This window comes from Schistocerca americana, chromosome 10 (assembly GCF_021461395.2).
Source record: "Schistocerca americana isolate TAMUIC-IGC-003095 chromosome 10, iqSchAmer2.1, whole genome shotgun sequence".
In the NCBI taxonomy this organism is placed as follows: Eukaryota; Metazoa; Arthropoda; class Insecta; order Orthoptera; family Acrididae; genus Schistocerca; species Schistocerca americana.
The window spans coordinates 198,578,043-198,603,828 of NC_060128.1; the positions used below are offsets into that span (position 1 = coordinate 198,578,043).

General features: G+C 41.5%; 1 protein-coding gene across 7 annotated transcripts in view; it reads right to left on the minus strand.

Moving 5' to 3' along the window:
• Window positions 1-25,786, minus strand: part of LOC124552471 (F-box/LRR-repeat protein 4-like) — a 123,457-nt gene that overhangs the window by 57,624 nt on the left and 40,047 nt on the right. For all 7 annotated transcript variants that reach the window (XM_047126750.1, XM_047126752.1, XM_047126753.1 and 4 more), the window contains one exon: window positions 11,195-11,363. In XM_047126750.1, the coding sequence (XP_046982706.1) occupies window positions 11,195-11,363 (169 nt within the window). The remainder of the gene's footprint in view (window positions 1-11,194; window positions 11,364-25,786) is intronic.

The window sequence follows — 25,786 nt, forward strand, 5'->3', positions numbered from 1 at the left end:
CAAATCGGACATCTTGTGTAACAGTCGGAGCTGTTGGCTTCCTCCTCGTCTTTTGTGGTGGTGTTATGTCTATTGAGGGACTTCCTACTTTCCTTTTCCCTGAAAACATCAAACCATTGGCAATATCTGCCCTGAATGACTTCAGTGAGGTCTTCTAGTCCAGAGATTCTTTTCGAAATATCAGCCAGGCATTTACAACACTCAGATCTAGCATAAATCCAAACAATCTCATGTACCAACAACACCTAGTTTTCATTGGTACTCTGTAGAGCTCTATCAGCATACCAGCAAGATCAACTCCTCCCATATGCTTCTTGTACTGACATACAATACTGGCACAGGGCACTTCAATTCTTCTTTTTTCATTGCTGTCCCATCATTTTACTGTTGAGAGTGATTGGACACCACAAAATGAGCTTGCAAGTGTCACGATTTTATTGTTTTGAATATCCGCCATAAGCATATGTAATATAATAATGGCACATGTCCCAACTATGGGCAATGTTGCTCACAGGCAACATAAAAGTTTTATACTATTTACATAATTCAAAACAATATTGGATTGAAATATTTCTACTGTAAACTCACCTCTGGGTATTTCTTGAAGAAAATCTGCTAAGATTACTGCCAATTTATTGAAATCCACTCTTTCAGACCCAAAATAAGACACCCCTGTTGCTCACATGAGGAGATCTCTGTTAACACCACTGCACAAACTGCCATCTCGTGTGGAAAACCTTGAACTATTACAACAACTGGCATTTGCAATGTGTAAAGGAACATTGCCTGGAGGCAACAATGCCAGTAAAAAGCACTGGGAAGTATTTGTTGTCCCATAAGGCCAACGTAAATTTGACGTTGCTTGAAAGCAATACTGCCACATAAGGGGTTAAAAAAGTCACAATAAAGGATGTGAAAAATGTTATATTGTCATTAAAAAATAAAAATTCTGCTGGATGGGATGGGACACCAAGTAAAGCGATTAAAGCAGTATACGACATAATAGCACCCCCGCTAGCTAAAAGAATCAACCAATCTTTTGAACAGGGGTGCTTTTCTGATGTGTTAAAATATGCCAAAGTGAGACCTCTGTTCAAGAAAGGGTTGAGGGAAGATATGGGAAACTATCATCTTATTTCTATTCTCCTAATTCTGTCAAAAGTGTTAGAGAAAGTAGCTGCAAATCAGATCAAAAATTTTATCGTAAAAAATGATATTATTGTAAGTAACCAATTTGGATTCAAACAAGGAAAAAACACACTGGATGCAATAAATAACTTTATTGAGAAAACATGCAAATCATTGGATCAGAGGAGTAAAGTTGCAGGTATCTTCTGTGATCTTTCGAAAGCATTTGACTCTGTGAACTATGACTTGCTTATCTACAAATTAAACAAATACGGGATTAAGGACAAAGCTCTGAAATGACTCACATCATACGTGCACAACAGAAAGCAAAGGGTAAGTGTCACATCAAATGCAGTGAATTATTATTCTAAATGGAGTACAGTATCACAAGGTGTGCCTCTAGCCTCCATTTTGGGGCCAATCCTGTTCCTATTCTATGTAAATGACTTGCTCATAAATATAAATTCCCCGTCAGTTCTGTTTGCGGATGATACTTCTGTTTTAATTGAAGATGATGCAGAAAAAATTCAGACCTCCATTGTGAGCACAATGGGTACTCTAGAAAACTGGTTCTAGTTAAATGGCTTGAAATTGAACACTGCAAAAACCAATATGGTACATTTCAAAACCAAACATTTGAAATGTGTGGATCTTAAAATACATCATCACAATCATCCTATGGAAGAAGGTAACACAGTCAAATTCCTAGGACTAGATGTGGACAACAACTTAAACTGGAGTACACATGAGTTCGTATAAAATAAACTAAGCAGCTTTGCATTTGCAATGCAAATATTAGCAAACTCTACTAACATGAGTACACGAAAAATAGCCCGAGAACTCTTCGCTAGCATATCATAGTTATCTTGAATCTGTCATTAGGTATGGTATCTTTTTCTGGGGAAATTCAAGTAGTGTATCTCAAATACTGAAACTGCAAAAGAAAATTATAAGATACATGTTTAGTGTACAACAAACAGAATCTTGTCACCCATTATTTTGGAACCTGCAAATCCTAACAGTTCCCCCCATATACATTTATGAAATTATAATCTTTGTACACAGCAGACAAAAATTATTTGAGGAAAATCATTTGAACCACGCATACAACACAAGAAATAAAAATAATTTTCTGTTACCCACACACCATTTGAAATTATATGCACGAACCCTATAGTATATGGGGATGACAATATATAACAAGCTAATGGGAAAAAATATATTTAATATGAAACCAGAAAATCTAAAAATAAGGCTACAGCAGATTCTGTGGGAGAAATGCTACTATTCAGTAGAAGAATTCATAGAGGATGACATGATAATTTGAGCAAGGGGTAATTAATTGTTAGTCTTTTATTGTATGTGTAACAAAATTGCATTATTATTATGATACCATTTGTTAAAATCAGCTGTTGTAATTAATTGTTAGTTTTTTTTATTGTATGTGTATTTTTATACTGTATTAATATTATGGTACCATTTGTTAAAATCAGGTGTTGAATGTATATGGTAAAACTTTACCAAAATTTTGACATGTCTCCTGTACCTGAATCAAATGATTTAGATTATGTACAATTCACAAATGTCTGTGTTTACCCTTTAATATGGAAAGTAATCACTTAATGTACTCCATGAACACCATTGCAAAAATAAATCTTGAGTGAATTGGAAACCTCTAAAAAAGTGCACTAATTTAATTTTGGGCAGTGTGTACGTGTTGCTAAAAAGTAACAGTACAATGAAAAGGATTGTTGCTACTCACCATATAACAGAGAAGCTGAGATACAAACACACACACACACACACACACACACACACACACACACACACACATATACATACATACATACACAGTCTCTAGCAGCTGGAGCCAGACTGCGAGCAGCACGGCGTTATGGAAGACACAACTGGGTGGAGGAGGCTGGGGTGGGGAGGGGGAGGGATATCAGGGTAGAAGTTGGGGCACGATAAAGTGCTGCAGGGAGTGTGCAGGGATGAGGTGGACAGTAGGACAGTTAAGTGCAGTCGGGAGGATAGACAGTGGGCAGAGGAGAGGTGGGGGTAGTGGAAAAGGAGAGAAGAAAAAAACTGGGTGCGTTGGTGGAATGAGGGGTTTACAGTACTGAAATGGGAAAAAGGAAGGAGCTAGGTGGGTAAGGACAACGACTAACAAAGGTAGGGTGATGCGAACGAAGAATATATAGCAGGGAGAGTCCGACCCGCGCAATTCAGAAAAGCTGCTGTTGTCGGAAAGAATGGATCAGGACCCAGTAGGATTTCCAGTCTCTACTCAAATCCTCAGGCCCATCCCAGAATCTCTTCCCAGAGTACATCTCTCTCCTCACCCCTACCATTCCCTGAACTCACTCCTTCTACATACTTCGTAAAGTCCACGAACCCAATCACCCGGGACAAGTTTACAGTGCCCCCACTGAGAGAATCTCTGTTCCTATAGACCTACACCTTCAGCCTATTACCCGGAACCTACCCTCCTATATAAAAGATACCAACCATTTCCTGCATCGACTCCACAGTTCCTGTCCCTTTACCACACAGAGTCCTGCTCGTCACTATTGATGCCACCTCCCATTACATTAACATCCCCAATGCCCATGTACAGCTGTCGAACACTACCTTTCCCAACACCCATCGGATTCCAAACCGACCACCTCCTTCCTACTTGACATGACCAACCCACAACTACTTCTCCTTTGAAGGCATTACCTACAAACAAATCCGAGGTACGGCTCTGTGCACCTGCATGGCACCAACCTATGCCAACCTACTTGTGGGTCATCTACAGAAATCCTTTCCATACACCCAGAATTCCAAACCCTATACCCGGTTCAGATTCAGCGATGACATCTTCACGATCTGGATCGAGGATGAGTACACCCTATACACCACATTCCTCCAGAACCTCGACACCTGCTCCCCCATTTGCTTTACCTGGTCCTACTCGACCCGTCAGGCCGCCTTCCTCTATACAGACCTCTGCCTCACAGATGGCTACATCAGTACCTCTGTCCATATCAAACCTACCAGCCACCAGCAATACCTCCATTTCGACAGCTGCCACCTGTTCCATACTGAGAAGTTCCTTCCGTACAGCCTAGCCACCCGTGGTCGTCGCATCTGCAGTGACGAGCAGTTCCTCTCAAAATATACAGAGGGTCTCACTGAAGCCTTCACAGACCATAGTTATCCTCCCAACCTCATACAAAAGCAAATCTCTCTTGCCTTATCTTTCCAGTCTCCCACCACCTCCCAAAGTCCCACCGTCCGGCCACGGAGGAGCATTACCCTGGTAACTCAGTACCACCCAGGACTGGAGCAACTGAATTACATTCTCCGCCAGGCTTTCAACTACCTCTTGTCGTGCCCTGAAATGAGAAATGTCCTACCCACTATCCTTCCCACCCCTCCCACAGTGGTATTCCACCATCCACCGAACCTACACAATACACTCGTCCATCCCTACACAACCCCTGCACCCGATGCCTAACCTCGTGGCTCATACCCCGGAATACACGTAGATACGAGACCTGTCCCATACATCCTTCCACCACTGAGTTTTGCAGGGTCGTATCACTGTGAATGCAGCTCCGGCAAGCCTTTGAGGGAAGCAGTCAGCCTCACGGTTGACAGGATTAGTGTCGGCACCGAAGTCCTGCGAATTGGGGCAGACAACACGGGGGTGCATGTTCGGTCTGGGTTACTTCCGCTTGCCAGCTAACACAAACATCTACCACTACGAAGGTGGGTGGTTATTTTGAAACCTGCTGGAAAGCCGACCAGGATGGGGAGGTAGGCGAGTCGTCACTGCCAATGAACTTTTAAGTGCTAAATTATTTCTCTGTATGATAACTAGGTAATGCCGAAAGTATACATGGGGTGTTCAGCATGACTTGTTCTACGTCACTCTCGTAAGGCCTCGTGCTTCAAAATCTTCACCCCCAAACGTTTGGGCAAGTCGTAATTGCCCTCACCTGGCGAGAGTACAATTAAGCCAAAAGGATCTATGTTCCTTCAAAACCTCAAGTCTGCTAATAAATTGTCGACTCAGCGGAGATAAAACAAAAAGATAAAAAGATTTGATATGGCAATTACCATAGCAAAATTAATGAGATTAGTAATATTAACAACGAATCTTGTTTATAGGTGTATGTGATAACTGTTATTAAATAGGTCTAATGTGACTTTCTGGGTACTTTGTTAAGGTAATATTTTGCAACTGCTGCCATAAGCTAATATAACAAGTAAATAATATTTACTTACCATGAATATAGATTATACGATTACTTGCCCAATTAAACAAGAAATATGTCAACTTGATCGGACCACAATCGCACCTTATGCATTTGCAGGAAGGTGAACATGTCAAAACTGGTTTGCAAGGTTATGTGCTCTCATGCTCAGATAAAAAAGTTCATGGAGTAAGGAGGTTCAGCTTGGGTAATATATATTAGCCAAGCACTGCCAAAAAATCAAGAATAAAATAGTAGTAGTAGTAGTAGTAGTAGTAGTAGTAGTATTTTTCAAAAGTTTATCTAAAAAGATAATACCGGCCACAGCACACATCCTGTTTCGAGCAGACTGCACATCTACGCCATAGCCTGTGTTTCTTGGACTGGTCACTTGGAGTGACACGAGGAAGTGCCTCCCAGTAAAGCGAAGAGGATTCTTGTCATCAGAGCGTCTTCCTTTATTATCTCTTCTCCGTTCTGTAGCAAAATTTTTCCAAGCGTTATTTTTTCAGAGGGCGGCGCGGCACTCCGTCACGTCATCATCGGCAGCCTTTGGAATTTGCGCCACCCTTGCTCTTGCGCCCCTGGCAGGGGCCACTCTTGCCAACCTGGGTACACCCCTGGATAAGCATCAACCACTGTGCTGCATTCTACGAGGGTGGTTTGAAAAGTTACCGGAATCACCACGAGAGGTTAGCGCAAGCGCAACGAGTTGTTCACGTGATATTCATTGGAGTGTTGCCTGTAAACACGTGCCACATCAGTGCTCTTGGAAGAGAGCTGTGGCGGTGACATAGCTCTGTTGTTGTTCCTGCGTAGTGATTTGCAAAGACATTGGGAGGTAATCGAGATTCGAACAGTGATTAAGTTCTGTGACGAAACAAGCTGGGATATTTTTACTTGCCCTCTTGGTTTGCCATCTGCCTCCTTAAATTCATTTTTTCAATTTAACTAAGTACCATTAACTTATGTGCATGTAATCTGTATTTTCATAAAAGAGAAAGGTTGGTCCTCAGCCTTAAAGAATATACCACCAGATCTAATTTTGTGCTTAGTTTTATTATGTAATTGAATTTCCTGATTTATTTCGACTATTCCTAGTTAATAACTTTTATTATAGGGTGAAATCAGTAATTGTTTCGTAATTAAAATTCCATTGTTGATGTATAAACAAATATATAAAGTCTGTACTAATTATAAACATTTGAAGGAACAACTAATAGTATTCTTAAAGCATTTATTTGGCTCTATTCGAAAACATGTTAGCAAAGACAGCCCTTAATTAGTCCTTAAGTAATTACCAGGTTTGTCGAAAGTATTGTTCGTATAACTATATCATCATTTAAACAAATAATTCGGCTTAACCCCTGTAGCAGAAGCAACTGTTAGAAAGAAAGAATTTTTCCATGTATTCAAGTTAATTGAATGGAATATGTTTTAATTGTAATTTCTGTAACTTTAACATCGGACAATGTCTATTTTCAGTACCTATTATTGTTATGATATATAAAGGCCAGATTTTTGGGCTCGACTCAGTCAGTCCGTGGCCAATTTTCAGATGAAAAATCCATGCTGGTTAGCTCACAACAATGCATCAACTTAGTCCTGAAACAACTGTTACACCAATAGTCTGTGTGTTAAAACAAAGACTGAAACATGTGGTTAGGTTTTTACCACTCATAGATGTTCAACAGTAAACTATTGTAGCAGTATGCTGATGTTTGCCTGCAAACTATTAATGAGGCTTATCGAAAGGTAGACAATAGTGAACTGGCCATATAACTCTGTATTATTGGTCGGGGGTTGTGAACAGTGAATGTAAAGAACTAGGAAACACAACTGTTGGCTACATACTTTATAGTAGTCAGTGTTGAACTTCCACCCCCACCCCCCCCTCATTTTTCAGCCAGTATCACAATGCAGTACGTCGACACCGAGGACCATCAACGGCAAAATAAAGCAGGTGAATGTCACAGTACTTCATAAAGAAAAGTATGAAAGCAAAAGACATTCATGCCAATTTCCAGAATACACTGGGGGACTCCGCTCCTTCATATTCAACTGCTGCCAAGTGGACAAATGAATTTAAATTTGGTCAGGAGAGCTTAGATGATCCACGCAGTGGTCGGCTGAGATGTGTCACTACTCCAGAAATCATTGCGAAAGTGCAGAAAATGGTCACGGACGATTGCAATTGAAAGTGTGTGAAATTGTGCACGCTTGCCAGATGTCATCTGAAAGGGTATATCACATTTTAACTGAAGAATTAGAAATGAAAAAATTATCTGCAAGATGGTGGCCGTGACTCTTGACGCACGCCTGCACACATGCGCCATCGCTATGGCAAAATTACTCGCACTAAGGTATGAATTGTTGCCACACCCACCTTATTCACCTGATATGGCTTCATCAGACTTCCGTGTCTTCCCAAGGCTGAAAATTTTTCTTGGGGGATGAAGATCTACTTAAAACGAAGAACTGATAGCCAGCGTTGACAACTATTTTGTAGGCCTGGAGGAAACTCATTTTCGAGATGGGATCAAGACACTGGAACATCGTTGGTCCAAGTGCATCAATCTACAAGGAAACTATATTGAAAAATAAAAAAACTTTCAGTGATGTAAGTAATTTTTTCCTATCCTGTTCTGAGAACTTTTCAAACCACCCTCATACTCGCACATGGGCGTGACAACCAACAAGCTGTCTGTCCACACAAATGGCCTCTGACAAGCTTTGGCCGAGAAACAACTGGATCATACTGTAGCTGAGCACATTGCCCAACATGACAGCCTTCATTTCAATGACTGCTTCACAGCCTATGCTACCTGTACGAATCATCACCATCTGACAACTGAAGGATGATCACCAGAGTGGTATACAGTTTTTCGTATTGGTATCACAGTTCTCGGACAAACTGCTTTTAACCAATATATTCATACCAGAGTATCAGCATTCTGGAAAAGGTATGTATCCAGCATCAGTTTCTGAGTTAAAAGTTTTGGATTTCTTCCAAATTTTTTGTCCTTTGTGGCAAGCAAATGAGAAGAAGCACATTCACTTGCAATAGCTCACTTTCGTCCACTTCACAGCCATAGTGAGGCTTGTGTAAACACTTCTGACTCGGCTACATTTTTCTACCAGAAATCGGGACAAGAAAATTGGTGATGGGGTCTGAGGGCCCTTCCTTGGAACTTTAAAAAAAATTGACAACAAAAATCTTGATCTGAAACCAATTTCTAACATTTGAAAATTAAGTATTTAAACATGAAAGGGTTGATTTAAATGCTTTATGCTCGGAAGTGACGTCACAGGGTGAACATCAGTATGCCAAAACGCAACTTAACTACAAGTTCACACACTCGCAGTACTGAAGTTTGGGAAGTGTTTGTGTATACTATATAGCCTGTGCTAAACAGATCACGAAAGGGTAATTCATTACTTCTGAAAAAACACTGGTTTCAAAACAGTGCAAAGAAAAACATTGTATTATCAAACTACTAAAATAAATAAAATAGTGAATTCTATAATTTTAGCAGGGGCTCCTGTAAGACCGTAATTTTAGCCTAGACATCATGATAATTATGGAAAAATCATAACACTTGGCATGTCTGAATTTCAGGCAACAGTGGCCGGTAATGTTGGCATACATGTGGTTACAATTTGCATGGCTGCAATATTGCTGGCATAGCCCTTATAAATGTACTTTAAATGTCTGTCACTGAGGTTTGGGTCATTTTGGTGGTCCCTAAAAAGACTCCATTTGGGCCAGCCTCAATTCTTGGGAACAGGAAAATGGAATCAGTCTGCCACAGCACGTCAGTAGGGCTGATGGGGCGGTATTGTCAACACCACTCAGCTACAACCGGGGGAGGTGTGCCCCGAGCCTCGCTGCCATGCTATTGGAGCTGTCACCTCGTGTTAAAATGACCTTTTTCCTCAACCTCACTAGTGCATCAACGTAGTAGGCAGCATTAGCTTTCTGTCCTCAGGTTATCAGTGGCCTGTCGAACTCAAAGATAATATCAAAAAGGGCAACTCGTACAGTTTTCACTTTTGACGCACTCGTCCTGACCACCTCGGCGCGAGAAGTCACCGACGTGTGACATTTGAAACTATAGCTCCTAATCTCGGTGTCATACTCTAGCACCGACATTTTGTTGCTGATAATGAAGTGACAAAAAAATGTATATTTCAAAATATTTCTCCCAACACCATACGGTTGTTCCCACAGCCAGCAGTCAACAATTTGAGGCTCGAATAGGCACACACTTCCTGCACATCGAGTGTGTCACTGTGTGTCACGTATAGTGATTTTCTGAATACTGACCGTCTAAGTTTGAAAAGTCACAAACATCGTGACACTTTTCATTACTTTTGCTGGTGGGAGACTCCAGAAAATGGTTCGCCATTCACGTCTTACTGGCACTGCTTAATGACTCTGACCATCTTGTAACTTGAGAATTTGACAAGGCCGAGTCCTCGTACTCTTGCCAAATCATTTTGTATGTCACTGCAAGACTTTAATTTCAATGTAATCTGACACTGGCAAATTGGTACACCTGATCTATTTCAGAAAATATTTTCTTATTCAAAATTTTACTAACAGTTGTCCTGACCACACTGGATTTTTTACTTTTATGAGTCATCAGAGATAAAAAATATAGAAATAATGAAATGCAAATGTTACTGTCGTATATATAGAACAAATACAAACTGGAAGACAGAGAAAAAAAATATAGCCAGTGTCACTTTACAAAAGTAGTCACATAATGCCTGTCTCCCTCACTTGACATCATCTGTTGGACCTACTCATGCACCGTACTTGTAAAATGGAACAGTTATGTTTGTAGACGGTGCTCATTTTGCTTGGATTACAAGTCTGAAAAGAACAATAAAAAATAAGATTAAAAAAATTATAACTAATAATTATTTTTATTTTTTATATATACCGGCCACAATTTTGAGTAGTTGACGAAACTAAGATAAATGCTTACTGCGACCTAGCAGACCACTTGTTCAATAAACAAATGAGAAACAGTGGTCTTGTTATTGCTTTTTTTTTAAACAAACATATTTTTAAATTGTTTTTTATGCCCAAGTAAGACAAGCACAGTCGTGTACCCTTTGTGTGTCCAACTGTTCCACTTAATAAGTACGACACACAAGCAGGCAAAGCAGAAGATGACAAGAGATTGAGATGGGCGGTACATGAGTGTTTGGCATGTTACTTTCGTATAGTTTTACCCCCTTCCCCTCAACAGTCTCTCTCTCTCTCTCTCTCTCTCTCTCTCTCTCTCTCTCTCTCTCTCTCTATTTTGTAATATTCAACAGTAACTTTGACTTCAGTTTTTTCTGCACTTTTTAGTTCTGACAATGACTCACAAGAGTCAAATCTGTTACGTTGTTACAAGTTCACCAGCTGAAATCAAAAAGAGGACTTTACTTTGAGTTTGGGACAGAACTCAATGGTGGACACCAACACCATCACCTGGCCCCCATACTCTATAAGGAGTCTAATAGAAACATCAGTCTTGATGCTTCCCAAATTAGAAGATAACCCAGCTAGTAAGTACTGGAAAGCCAGGAGACCCCTTCCCCCTCCCCACAATATAACTGATCAGTTCACATCAGTCAAGGTATGTGGGTGGCACCTTAAGCCGGGATCTACAGAAGCACCAGATCGAAGATAATTTCATTAGTCATTACTTTCTGGACACATTGTGCAGTGTGATGTTTGCTCCATAGCAGGCATCTGTGCTCAGAGCACTGCAGCCAGACAGAATCAAATTTGTGCTACAGCATAAATACAGGACACTTACTGCGTATGTCAGCATCTGCCACGGACTCGTCTGCAGAGTGGTGAGGTGCGGGCAGCTCCTGGACAGAGCCTCGAAGACTCTGTGCGAAACATCCTTCTCCATTATCACAGTCCGCAGCTGTGGCACAGCGTCAAATGTCGCGATGGCCTCCTCTTCACTCGTTTCCCATCTGAGTGGAGAGCACAAGATCGACTGCATGAGCAGAGCATTTTCAGAAATAACCCCGTTACTGCAAATAAAGCACTATTGGTGCAATTGTGTCCATTGTCTGTCTACTACAGTATGAGAGAGGAATTAAGATCTCTTCACTTTCCAAACAGTGTACGACTCAGGTGACCTGATCACAGTACAAGCATATTTCCGTCAACAAATTTGTTTGAATCACAATCTAGAAAGCAGTTTCGCACTAAGAAGACTTGGTATAACTGCAGCTGCTGACACAAAAGCATTGTGTAAAATTCAGCCTCATCTACATGTCTTTTGTGTATCACAATTTGTTTCAGACCTATCAGTCTGTTTCCATATGGTATCTAAAAAGAAACACCTTCAAAATGTAGTAGAAATGGGGCCTTTCTAACATGCTACTATCTAAAAATAACATTAGTGAACTCAGTTTTTTTAAAAAAAAAATCAAGAACCTGACAGAGCTGGTACACCACAATAATTATGAACAGCCCACTGTTCAAATTGGCAATCACCAGACCATATTTCAGGGTCATTCCATTCCAACTGGTCCAGGAAAAAATAATTGGTTGCTCGAGCATCTCATCTCAGAAAAATTTGATATTTGCTGGGTGAATTCCCTCATGTGTAGTGGCCTCAAAAAATTTGTTTCATTCTTTGGCCTGCAATATATTTGTTAGGGGACCAGATAAAAATCTGAAAATTACACACTTGATAGACTTTTATGATATCAAACTTCAGTATAAATTTCAAAGGCAAGTGATGGAAAAAAATTGCCGATATGAGTCAAAAATACTTTTCTTAATATATGCAACATCTGGACCAAAGGAATAAAATATATCAATTGCATAATTTAAACACACAAAAAACAGAGGAGATTAAATAATGAATGATTATTTGTCGAAACAATCCTCCGCAGAAGGTTTCAGCAGGCTAGCGGAAAGTATTTGGAAGTCTGTACAGGTTCACAGACAAGCCCGTACAAGTCTGTGTGTTGTCTTCCGACTTTCACCAATGTCTGTTCACTCACACTAAATTAACAATGTGCTCTTGAAGTGTGCAGTTTAACACTGGAATCTTTATTAATGAAGCTCCCCATATGAGAAAACATGTTGTTTTTACTTACAAGTTGCCTCACAGGTTAACTCAAGTTGCAAGTACCATGAAATTGACTACTTAAAGAAATTTCATCACCTTTATGGCCAGTCTTCTGTGGACCCTTTCAAGAAACATTAGAAGCCTATAACAAAAGGTCTGAGAGATATAACGTTTGACCATTATTTTAAAAATAAAAGCCCTTTTGCCAATATAATTCCAGAAAAGTCATCATTTCCCACATGTTATTCTGAGATATTTGTCATTAACAAACAAAGGGATAGTAATAGTTGAGATAAAAAATTTTGTGACTCATCAGAAACTGAAAAAAAAAATGGATTTAGCTTGTGAAGTCCCAGGTGTGTTGATAGCTGCTAGTAAAATTAGAAAACTAAGCAAAGCAAACAGACCTTTTGCAATGAATGCAAAAATTGAGAATGTAGCAACTCCTATCAAAAAGAATTTGAAAGTTTCATTTCAAAAGGACGATTGCACTAAACCAAATGAAAGTTCTAAAAATACTCTGTACAAATTATGATTTGATAGAAAAGCCAAACCCTAAATGCCATATTTCAAACAAAAAGAATAAAGCTAATATTATCAGTTTCCTACCAAATTCAAGGAGTTGAGCAAAAGATAGTGGTGAATTTAATGTGTCAGAATGTTTGGTTAAATTAACAAAGCAGTTAGTAAAAAAGACAGAATTTTTTTACCTGCATTACAAAATAAAAACACATCTAATTTCACAGATGAAAATACAGTCAAAAAGATTATTAAGTTTTATCAAGATGACAATAACAGCTGTTTGATGTCTGACAAAAAAGAATGTGTTTCTGTAAAGAAAATGATACTAAGTCTCAGAGACACAAAAGGTTAATATTGTGTAATTTAAATGAACCGCTCACTAAATTCAAAAAAGAAAATCCTGACTTTAAAGCTGGGAGATCAAAATTTTGCAAATTGAGACCCAAATGGTCTATTGTTGCAGGGGCAGCTGGCACCCATAATGTTTGCATTTGTTTGTATCACCAGAATATAAAGCTGATAATAGATGGGGCCAATCTCAGAGTTGACTATAAAGACATTTTGGAAATTCTGGTTTACATCATTGACAGATACAGTTGTATGATCATGGGAAAATATCAAGACCGTCCAGGCAAACAAGTTTGCTTTGACATGTTTGAAGAATCTGAAGACAAAGAATTGATGCCTGACAATACAGGATACAAACAATGGGCGACACTAGACACAATGGATATGGTGACAATTACAAAACTGTGATGAGTTTTTTTAAGTGTTGGTAACTAACCCTGAAATTCTGAAAATACATCATTTAATTACCAAACTCAAAGCAAGTAAATTTCTGAAAGACAAAAATGAAACATTGGCTGGTTGATGAATGTTTAGTTCTTGCGACTTTTCGGAAAACTATTCCTTTGTTGTGATGTTTAAAGCTTTCCCGGCGTACTGACTGTTCCATTTATGGAACTATTCCTTTGTTGTTCAAGCTGAAGTACAAGGGCATCACTGGATAAACAAACAGGCCACAGTTCATTCGTTTGTGATCTATTATAATAATCAAGATAAACGAAAGAGCCACAGTTTTTTTGTCATAAGTGACTGCCTTGAACACAGTGCATGGTTTTCAACTGCAATTAACGAACTACATAAAACAGTACCATCCTCCCACAAATAAACTAATATACTTGTCTAATGATGTTGCAAGCAAAAAAAAAAAAAAAAAAAACATTATTAACATCTCATTTACAAAGAAGGCCATGAACTTCATCTACATCTACATGATTACTCTGCAATTCACATTTAAGTGCTTGGCAGAGGGTTCATCGAACCACAATCATACTATCTCTCTACCATTCCACTCCCGAACAGCGTGCGAGAAACATGAACACCTAAACCTTTCTGTTCGAGCTCTGATTTCTCTTATTTTATTTTGATGATCATTCCTACCTATGTAGGCTGGGCTCAACAAAATATTTTCGCATTCAGAAGAGAAAGTTGGTGACAGAAATTTCGTAAATAAATCTCGCCGTGACAAAAAAGTCTTTGCTTTAATGACTTCCATCCCAACTCGCGTATCATATCTGCCACACTCTCTCCCCTATTACGTGATAATACAAAACGAGCTGCCCTTTTTTGCACTCTTTCGATGTCCTCCGTCAATCCTACCTGGTAAGGATCCCACACTGAGCAGCAATATTCTAACAGAGGACAAATGAGTGTAGTGTAAGCTGTCTCTTTAGTGGACTTGTTGCATCTTCTAAGTGACCTGCCAATGAAACGCCTTCCCCACAGTATTATCCATGTGGTCTTTCCAACTGAAGTTGTTTGTAATTTTAACACCCAGGTACTTAGTTGAATTGACAGCCTTGAGAATTGTACTATTTATCGAGTAATCGAATTCCAACGGATTTCTTTTGGAACTCATGTGGATCACCTCACACTTTTCGTTATTTAGAGTCAACTGCCACCTGCCACACCATACAGCAATCTTTTCTAAATCGATTTGCAACTGATACTGGTCTTCGGATGACCTTACTAGACGGTAAATTACAGCATCATCTGCGAACAACCTAAGAGAACTGCTCAGATTGTCACCCAGGTCATTTATATAGATCAGGAACAGCAGAGGTCCCAGGACACTTCCCTGGGGAACACCTGATATCACTTCAGTTTTACTCGATGATTTGCCGTCTATTACTACGAACTGCGACCTTCCTGACAGGAAATCACGAATCCAGTCGCACAACTGAGACGATACTCCATAGGCCCGCAGCTTGATTAGAAGTCGCTTGTGAGGAACGGTGTCGAAAGCTTTCCGGAAATCTAGAAATACGGAATCAACTTGAGATCCCTGTAGATAGCGGCCATTACTTCGTGCGAATAAAGAGCTAGCTGCGTTGCACAAGAACGATGTTTTCTGAAACCATGCTGATTACGTATCAATAAATCGTCCCCTTCGAGGTGATTCATAATGTTTGAATACAGTATATGCTCCAAAACCCTACTGCAAACCGACGGCAATGATATAGGTCTGTAGTTTGATGGATTACTCCTACTACCCTTCTTAAACACTGGTGCGACCTGCGCAATTTTCCAATCTGTAGGTACAGATCTATCGGTGAGCGAGCAGTTGTATATGGTATTGACTGCGTCTTGCCGCTTGTGTACTTTACATATGACCAGAATTTCTTCGGATTTTCTACCAAATTTTGAGACAATGTTTCGTTGTGGAACCTATTAAAGGCATCTCGCATTGAAGTATGTGCCAAATTTCACGCGTCTGTAAATTTTAGCCAACCTTCGGGATTTCGTGTTCTTCTGAACTTCGCATGCTTTTTCCGTTGCCTCTGCAACAGCGTTCGGACCTGTTTTGTGTACCATGGGGGATCAGTTCCATCTCTTACCAATTTATGGGGTATGAATCTCTCAATTGCTGTTGCTACTATATCTTTGAATTTGAGACACATCTCGTCTACATTTGCATAGTCTGTTTGGAAGGAATGGAGATTGTCTCTTAGAAAGGCTTCTAGTAACACTTTATCCGCTTTTTAAATAAAATTATTTTGCGTTTGTTACTGGTGGATTTGGAAGAAACGGTATTGAGCCTAGCTACAACGACCTTGTGATCACTAATCCCTGTATCAGTCATGATGCTATATATTAGCTCTGGATTGTTTGTGGCTAAGAGGTCAAGTGTGTTTTTACAATTCGCGTGGGTTCGTGGACTAACTGCTCGAAATAATTTTCGGAGCAAGCATTTAGGAAAATCTCTGAAGATGTTTTCTGCCTACCACCGGTTCTGAACAAGTATTTTTGCCAACATATCGAGGGAAGGTTGAAGTCCCCACCAACTATAACCGTATGAGTGGGGTATTTATTTGTTACGAGACTCAAATTTTCTTTGAACTGTTCAGCAACTATATCATCGGAGTCTGGGGGTCGGTAGAAGGAGCCAATTATTAACTTAGTTCGGCTGTTAAGTATAACCTCCACCCATACCAATTCGCACGGAGTATCTACTTCGACTTCACTACAAGATAAACCACTACTGACAGACAGACAGACAGACAGACACAGACACTCCACCACCAATTCTGCCTAATCTATCTTTCCTGAACACAGTCTGAGACTTCGTAAAAATTTCTGCAGAACTTATTTCAGGCTGTAGCTAGCTTTCTGTACCTATAACGATTTCCACTTCTGTGCTTTCTATTAGTGTTTGAAGCTCAGGGACTTCCCCAGCACAACTACAACAATTTACAACTACAATTCCGACTGTTCCTTGATCCAAGCACGTCCTGTATTTGCCATGCACCCTTTGAGATTTCAGCCCGCCCTGTACTTTCCCGAGGCCTTCTAACCTAAAATACCGCCCAGTCCACGCCACACAGCCTCCGCTACCCATGTAGCCGCCAGCTGAGTGTAGTGAACTCCTGACCTATTGAGCGGAATTCGAAACCCCACCACCCTATGGCGCAAGTCAAGGAATCTGCAGCCAACACGGTCGCAAAACCGTCTGAGTCTCTGATTCAGACCCTCCACCCGGCTCTGCACCAAAGGTCCGCAGTCGGTTCTGTCAACGATGCTGCAGATGGTGAGCTCTGTCTTCATCTCGTAAGCAAGACTGGCAGCCTTCACCAAATCAGATAGCCGCTGGAATCCAGAGAGAATTTCCTCAGATCCAAAGTGATACACGTCATTAGTGCCGACATGTGCCACCACCTGCAGCTGGCTGCACCCTGTGCTCTTCATGGCATCTGGAAGGACCCTTTCCACATCAGGAATGACTCCACTCGGAATGCACATGGAGTGCACTCTGGATTTCTTCCCCTCCTTAGCCGCCATATCCCTAAGGGGACCCATTACGCGCCTAACATTGGAGCTCCCAACTACCAATAAGCCCACCCTCTGCGATTACCCGGACCTTGGAGGCTGAGAATCATCCTCTGACACAGGACAGGCAGCTGCATCTGGCTCAGCCAGAGACAGTACCTGAAACCTGTTTCTCAGACGCACTGGGGAGGCTTTCTGATCAGCCTCCCAGGACGTCTTTCGCTGCCTGCCACACCTTTTAACGACCTCCCAATCAACCACAGGCGAGGGCTCAGCCCCACTGCGGGCAGCAACCGGGGCAACTCACTGAACTTTTGACCTAACACCCAAATCGAGTGAAGAAATTTCTGTTGTTCAATGAACAATGAAGTAAAAACAAATAAGGTGAGCATATGATAATGTAATTAGTTGACTAATTAAAAAAAAAGCAATCACAGATATGTATAAATTATGTAACTGGTGCACTTTATCCATTAGTGCAGATATCACAAATATTAACAAACGTATTTTTGACTCATGTTGATAACTTTTTTTCATAAACTTCCCACTGAATCTCAAAGTTGAAATTTATACTGAAGTTTGACATCATAAAAGTCTACTAAGTGTGTAATTTTCATATTTTTATCTGGTCCCCTAACAAGTATATTGCAGGCCAAAGAATGAAAACATTCAAAAAAATCTTTTTTTTTTTTTTTTTTTTTTTTCAACCAGCGTATTTTTTTAAGCGCAAGCTTCTCATCATTGATGCTCTGTGTAGTGTAGTCACACAAAAAATATTAAGGCTGAGAAATTACTCCTTTGAAAAAACACTGTTCAAAAATTGAGCTTTTTTTTTTTTTAATTTGCAACCAATAACTTTGAGCCATTAAAAATATATTAAGGAATACATTCAGCTAGGTGATCATGGTTTTTAATTTACAGTCCACTTTGTGCAGAACTAAATGCTTCTTATCTGAAAGGTCTGGGGGCAACCCATTACTGAGTAATTTATAAAACCACAGATGTTTGTAAATGCAAAAGAATACCTGAAACAAAAATAGCTAGTAATTGATAACCAGTAATTTTTTTAAAAATATTTTTGAGTCTACCAAACATGAGGGAATTCACCCAGCAAATATAAATTTTTCTGAGATGGTCAAGTAACCAGTGCTCAACCACTTTGCATGGATCGACTCTTCATGATAGTACACTTGAGATGCAACATTCAATCTAATTTTTTTCTACAAATAACTGACAATGCTATTAATATTGACATTCAAATTACAAATTATATACTTGTGGTTTCTATAAATCATTTTTAGATTTATAATCACACCCCTCATATATCACACGATTTATGGCTTGACGTTCATCGACATGAACAGTGGACTGTTTGCAATTACTTTTATATTACAGCTCCTTCCAATTTACCCACTACAATTCACTTGTTTTTTTTTTATATTGGACATTATGTGAGTCATGTTAGTGTGTTTTAGTCTAGTCCCAATATATTGCTGTTATTTACTTTGATAAACTGCATAAGAGAAAACCTTATTTCTACAACATTTTGCTTGTGTATTTTCTTAACATACTACTAACAAATCAATTTGTAGGTAAATTCATTTCTTTCCCCTCCCCTTCCCTCCCCTTGTCACTCCCTCTCTCCATCCCTCCCCTGGACAAAAGGGACTAGCGAAGGTCGACACCACTGATGTTACGAGAATGAAGGATATGTTGTAAGGAGAGAGCCTGTCGGCACAAATCAGAAAAGCTGGTGTTGTTGGGAAGAATCCGTGTGGCACAGGCTGTGAAGCAGTCATTAAATTGAGTCGTACTGTGTCGGGTGGCATGTTCGGCAACTGGGTGGTTCAGCTTTCTCTTGACCACAGTTTGGCCAATATCGTCCCCACTCCTCACACTGTAGAAGTAAGCCCGTCCAACCAACCTATGCAATACCCATCTCTCTGCTTACTCCTCCCCTGCTCCCAATTGTGTGTCTCACTGCCCATGTCCCTGTAAAAGACCCAGATGTACGTTGTGCACCATACATCCTACCACTACCACTTACTCCATCTTATCACTGGCATCTCCTACCCCATCAAAGGCAGAGCCACCTGTGATAGCAGTCATGTGACTTAGCTGTGACCACAGTGCCCTGTTCTATGTGGGAACAACAACCAACAAGCTGTCTGTCCACTCGAATGGCCACTGACCGACTGTGCCAGAAAGAGAGCTGAACCTTTCAGTTGCCGAACATGAGCCCAACAGCGTGTGCTTCACTTTAATGTCAGCTTCACAGCCTCTGCCATTCGGATTCTTCCCACGAACAACAACTTTTCTGAATTTCACAGATGTGAACTCTCCCAACAATATATCCTCCATTCCCGTAACTGCACTGGTCTCGATCTACACTAGCCCTCGCACACAAGCGCACTTGCGGTGCTGTATCTAGCAGCCCTATCCTGTCCCCACTACAGCCTTGCACACTCCCACAGGCAGCACTAGTATATCTTGTTAAGGACGGCACTAGCATCGTGTAAGACACCCGGAGACAATGAAAAGAATGCCTAAAATATGAGTTGGGCAGGAAGTGCCAAATAATAAATAGGGATGGGTAGAGGAGAAATATAACATTGTGGAAGGATGTATGACTGTAGTAAAAATACAAACCACACAAAGAAAAACTAAAGAAACCTTCAGAGATAAGGGAAATGGTTGATAGACCATATCATAAAAGAAGGTGAAGATTAAATAGGAAATATGAAATCGAGACAACAGTTTTAAAGGGAAAGACCTAAATCGAAATGGTGCCCTGGAATAGACAACAGAAGAGACAACTGTTCCACCTGATGTGTAATATACACTCACGCTCATAAATTAAGGATAATGCTGATACATGGTGAAACAACACTCTGGTGGGCAGTTTGCGGGTTTAAATAACCTCGGGGTACAACCGTGTGGTGCATTTGACCTGGGGTCGTCGCAAGGTGGCGCTGGCAGCAGACCACGTACGCAGAGGTGTGTCAGTGCACGTCAGAGGACGGTGCAGCGAGTAAGTGTGCAGACGTTTTCAGACGTGCTAACGGTGACTGTGTGTTGAAAATGGCTCAAAGAACACAAATTGATGACGTTATGAGAGGTAGAATACTAGGGCGACTGGAGGCTGGTCAAACACAGCCGGTCGTAGCACGGGTCCTCAGTGTGCCACAAAGTGTGATCTCACGATTATGGGAACGATTCCAGCAGACAGGAAACATGTCCTCGAAAGGGACCTGTACGGAGGTCATGGTTTGATGGTGTGGGGTGGGATCATGATTAGTGCCCGTACACCCCTGCATGTCTTTGACAGAGGAGCTGTAACAGGTCAGGTGTATCGGGATGTTATTTTGCACCAGTATGTCCGCCTTTTCAGGAGTGCAGTAGGTCCCACCTTTCCCCTGATGGATGATAACGCACGGCCCCACTGAGCTGCCATCGTCGAGGTGTACCTTGAAACAGAAGATATCAGGCAAATGGAGTGGCCTGTATGTTCTCCAGACCTAAACCCCATCGAGCACGTCTCGGATGCTCTCGGTCGCTGCACGTCTTCAAACCCCTACGGCACTTCAGGTGCTCCGACAGGCACTGGTGCAAGAATGGGAGGCTATACCCCAGCAGCTGGTCGACCACCTGATCCAGAGTATGCCAACTCGTTGTGCGGCCTGTGTGCATGTGCACGGTGATCATATCCTGTATTGATGTCAGGGTACATGTGCAGGAAACAGTGGCATTTTGGAGCACATATGTTTCGGGATGGTTTTCTCAACTTATCACCAATACCGTGGACTTACACATCTGTGTCATGTGTGTTCCCTACGTGCCTATGCCATTAGTGCCAGTTTTGTGTACTGCCACGTTGTGTGGCACCACATTCTGCAATTATCCTTAATTTATGAGCATGAGTGTATTTGAGACACACAAAATACCCTCAGACTTAAAGAATAATGACATGATTCAAATTCCAAAGAGAGTATTTACAGTTATGAATATTACCAAATCTTGAGTTTAACAAGTCATGACTGCAAAATACCAACACTATTAATTTACAGAAGAATGGGAAGATCCTGTAAGGTAAGAGGATGAGATTCACAAATAGCATTACACAATATGTCCTTTTAGTGTTCTTTATGATAATATAAGGTGTTTATGAGGTTTGTATTTTTGGCTGAGGGTCTCCCCTGATATTTGTTAGGATTACTGCGGACACTGGGTCCGTAAGGCACAGAAATACACGAACTACAAATTATTAGCCATCACCAGTTTACTTCTAGGAACCAAACAATGAGCAATCCAGGATGGAATGCAACAACATTATGAAAAGGAAAGCTGCTACTCACCATTCAATGGAGATGCTGAGTCGCAGATAGGCACAACAAAAAAAGTGTCACAAATAAAGCTTTTGGCCATTAAAGCATTCGTCAACAATAGACGACACACACACACACACACACACACACACACACACACACACACACACACACGGTTGGGGGTAAGGAGGAGGCTGGGGCGGGGAGGGGGAGGAATAGTATGGTGGCGGCGGCAGACAGTGGAGTTCTGCAGGTTAGACGGTGGGCAGGGGAGAGGTGCGAAAGGGGGAGCGGGGGAGACAAAGCGGAAAAGGAGAGAAGTAAAAAGACTGGGTGTGATGGTGGAATGATGGCTGTGTAGTGCTGGAATGGGAACAGGGAGGGTGCTGGATGGGCGAGGACAGTGACCAACGAAGATTGAGGCCAGGAGGATTATGGGAACGTACGATGTTTTGCAGGGAAAGTTCCCACTTGCGCAGTTCAGAAAAGCTGGTGTTAGTGGGAAGGATCCATCTGGCACAGACTGAAGCAGTCATTGAAATGAAGGATGTCAGGTTTTGTAGTCTTTCCTTTCCTCGGGTTTCTGCCGTGAAAATACAAAATAGAAAATCTGATTGGGTTTTGAATTTTGATGGAATAAGTTACGGATAAGGCGGACTTCGTATTATTGATTGAGATAGTGCTGTAATTTGACCGTGCATGGCAGACCGGGTCGGCAACACTACAAAAAGCGACTGTACGGAAATAGCATCAGAAACTAGTGGAAATTTACCTTATAATCTTGTTAGAAACGCAGTACTAATTACAATCTAGTCTTCATGGCTGTCCTCCTAATTCTCTTGTAGGACAACCCGTCTTTCACTTTTCTCCGTCTGTTGAAAACTTCTTCAAGTTGTCACTTTCATGATCAATTTACAAATTCGGCGATAACCATTTCGAATCACTATTGAAACAACTTCATTTCGTAATACAATTTTAATTTCCACCCAAAAGCATACGTAACACAGCGCCGAAAAATACACGTCTTTCGGATGAAGACAAGAGAGAGAGAGTGTAATCAATTAGTTGTTAAAGACAAACACCTACGCAAAAGTAAAAAAAAAAAAAAAAAAAAAAAAAAAAAAAAAAATAATCAAAATTATTTATAAAAATCGGTCGCTGGCGCAGCGCTCTTCTGCGTGCGCGATCGTAAATTATATCTTTGTATTGGCGGAGGCGCGATAGTCAAAGTACCATTACAGTTTGGCAGCATGTTCAGCAATAGGGTGGTCCACTTGTTTCTCGGCCACAGCTTGGCAGTGGCCATTCGTGCGGACAGACAGCTATTTGGTCGTCGTGCCCACATAGAATGCAGCATGGTGGTTGCAGCTTGGCTTGTAAATCACATGACTGGTTTCACAGGTAGCCCTGCATTTGATGGGATAGGTGATGTTCATAACCAGACCGGAGTAAGTGGTGGTGGGAGGGTGTATGGGACAGGGTCTATTAAAAGGGTATGAGCCATGAGGTAAGGGGTTAGTAGCAGGGGTTATGTAAGGATGGACAAGTATATAATATAGGTTTGGTGGATGGCGGAACACCACTGTGAGAGTGGTGCAAAGGACAATGTGCAGGACTTTTCTCTTTTCAGTTCACGACAAGAGATAGTCGAAGCCCTGACGGAGAATGTAATTCAGTTGCTCCAGTCCTGGGTGTACTGAGTTAAGAGGGGAATGCTCGTCTGTGGCCAGATGGTGGGATTTTTGGAGGCAGTGGGAGACTTGAAAGATAAGGCACAGGAGCTTTGTTTTTGTACAAGGTTGGCAGGATAATTACAGTCTGTGAAGGGGCTTCAGTGCGACCCTCAGTATATTTTGAGGGGGACGACCACGGGTGGCTAGGCTGTACGGAAGGGACTTCTCGGTATGCAACGGGTGGCAGCTGTTGAAGTGGAGGTATTGCTGCAGGTTAGTAGGTTTGATATGGTCAGACTTAGTGATGTGGCCGTCTTTGAGATGGAGGTCAACATTTATGAAGGTGGCTCGGGTTGAGTAGAACCACGTGAAGCAAATGGGGGAGAAGTTGTTGAGGTTCCGGAGGAATGTGGATACGGTGTCCTTACCCTCGATCAAGATCACAAATATGTCATCAATGAGTCTGAACCAGGTGAGGAGTTTAGGATTCTAGTTTTTTAGGACGGCTTCCTCTAGACTGCCCACGAATAAGTTGGCATAGGATGGTGCCACGCGGGTGCCCATAGCCATACCCTGGATTTGTTAGTAGGTAATGCCTTCAAAGGAGAAGTAATTGAGGGTGAGGATATAGTTGGTCAAGGTGACTAGGAACAAGGTTGTCGATTTGGAATCTGTCGGAAGTTCGGAAAGGTAGTTTCAATAGCAGTAAGGCCATTGGCATTAGGAATGTTAGTGTAAAGGGAGGTGGCATCAATAGTGACGATCAGGGCTCTGTTTGGTAAAGGGACAGAAACTGTGGAGAGTCGGTGCAGGAAATGGTATCTTTCGTACAGGAGGGTAGGTTCTGGGTAATAGGTTGAAGATGTTGGTCTACAAGAGCAGAGATTCTCTCAGTGGGGGCACAGTAACCAGACACAATGGGGCAGCCTGGGTAGTTAGGTTTATGGACTTTAGGAAGAATGTAGAAGGTAGGAGTGCGGGGAGTTGTGGGGGTGAGTAGAGAGATGGACTCCGGGGAGAGATCCTGGGATGGGCCTATGGATTTGAGTAGCGACTGGACATCCTGCTGGATTTCTGGAATAGGGTCACTGTGGCAAGGTTTGTCGGTGGAAGTATCTGACCCCTCACGGTGTCCTTCTGCCGGGTAATCCTTGCAGTTCAAAACAACAGTGGTGGAGTCATCGTCCGCATGCAGGATTATAAGGTCAGGATCAGTTTTTAGATGGTGGACTGCAATTTTTTCTGCATATGTAAGGTTAGTTTGCACATTGAGGGATTTGTAAAATGATGGTGAGGCAGGGTTTGGGGTTAAGAAATTCTGGAAAGTTAACAGAGGGTGATCTGGGGGCAGTGGGATTGGATCACAGTTGGATGGGAGAGTGAAGTGAGTTAGGCAGGGTTCAATATTGGTCTTGGTTGAGTCTGAATGGTAGGGTTGGTGGCAAAAAACTGTTTCCACTGTAGGGACTGGGAGAAGGAGAAAGGTCTTGAACAAGTTCTGCATGATTGAATTTGGGAGTGAGGCAAAAAGAGAGGCCATTTGAAAGTACTGATATTTCTGTGGGGAAAGGTTCACGACTGTGTTGCAAGCCTGTTTAGGTTCTGGATTCCGTGTGGTGGTGGGAGGGAGCTTTTGAGGGTAGGGAAAGTGAAGTAGGTCGCAAGACAGGGTTTGTCAGCTACGATGGGACGTGGGGGAGATTTGGAGGTGGTTGTAGAGGTGGTGGACAGTGGTACTCCAAGGTGGGAGTAGGAAGTGAGCAGGATGGAGAGTTTTTTGAGGTGGCATTGTGCATGTTAATCAAGTTCCTGAAAGGCAAGAGTTTCAATGTGTGTTATTTGTAACAGGAATTTGGGATTGCATAGCTGGAGAATTTTGTGGATGGAGAGAAGGTACTGCAAGAAGGTTTGGGCTAGGTTGATACGGTTTTGCAGGACTATGTTGGTGAGGGCTAAGGATTGGCAGAATATGAACAGGTGGATGTCCCTGTGGAAGGTGGGGTGGCAGCCAGAGATGGGTAATTTGATGGTAAGGCCATTTTGGGGGATTCCATGAGCCAAGCAACAACACTGCATCAGTATGTGGGACTGGGATCTGGCTAGGGATAAGGAAACTTTTCTGTACTGACGCAGATGGAAGGAGCAAGGATCCACGGTGGTGGAAAAAATTTGAAAAATTACGCAAATAACTTAGAATTACCTACAAAAAATTTCACAAAAATACACCCAAATATGTGTGAAAACTCACGAAAAGGATGCAACGGATGCAAAAGGGAGAAAACAAGATTTGAGCTGATACAGAGGCTACTGAAAACCATTCTTCCTGTGAGTTATTCACGACTGGATGGTGCACAAAGTACCCACTGTCACACACTGTCAAGTGGCTTACAGGATACAGATGAACATCGGGATCTAAATAGGGACAAAAGCAAAACATGGGTAAAGGAATGTAGTTAAGACAA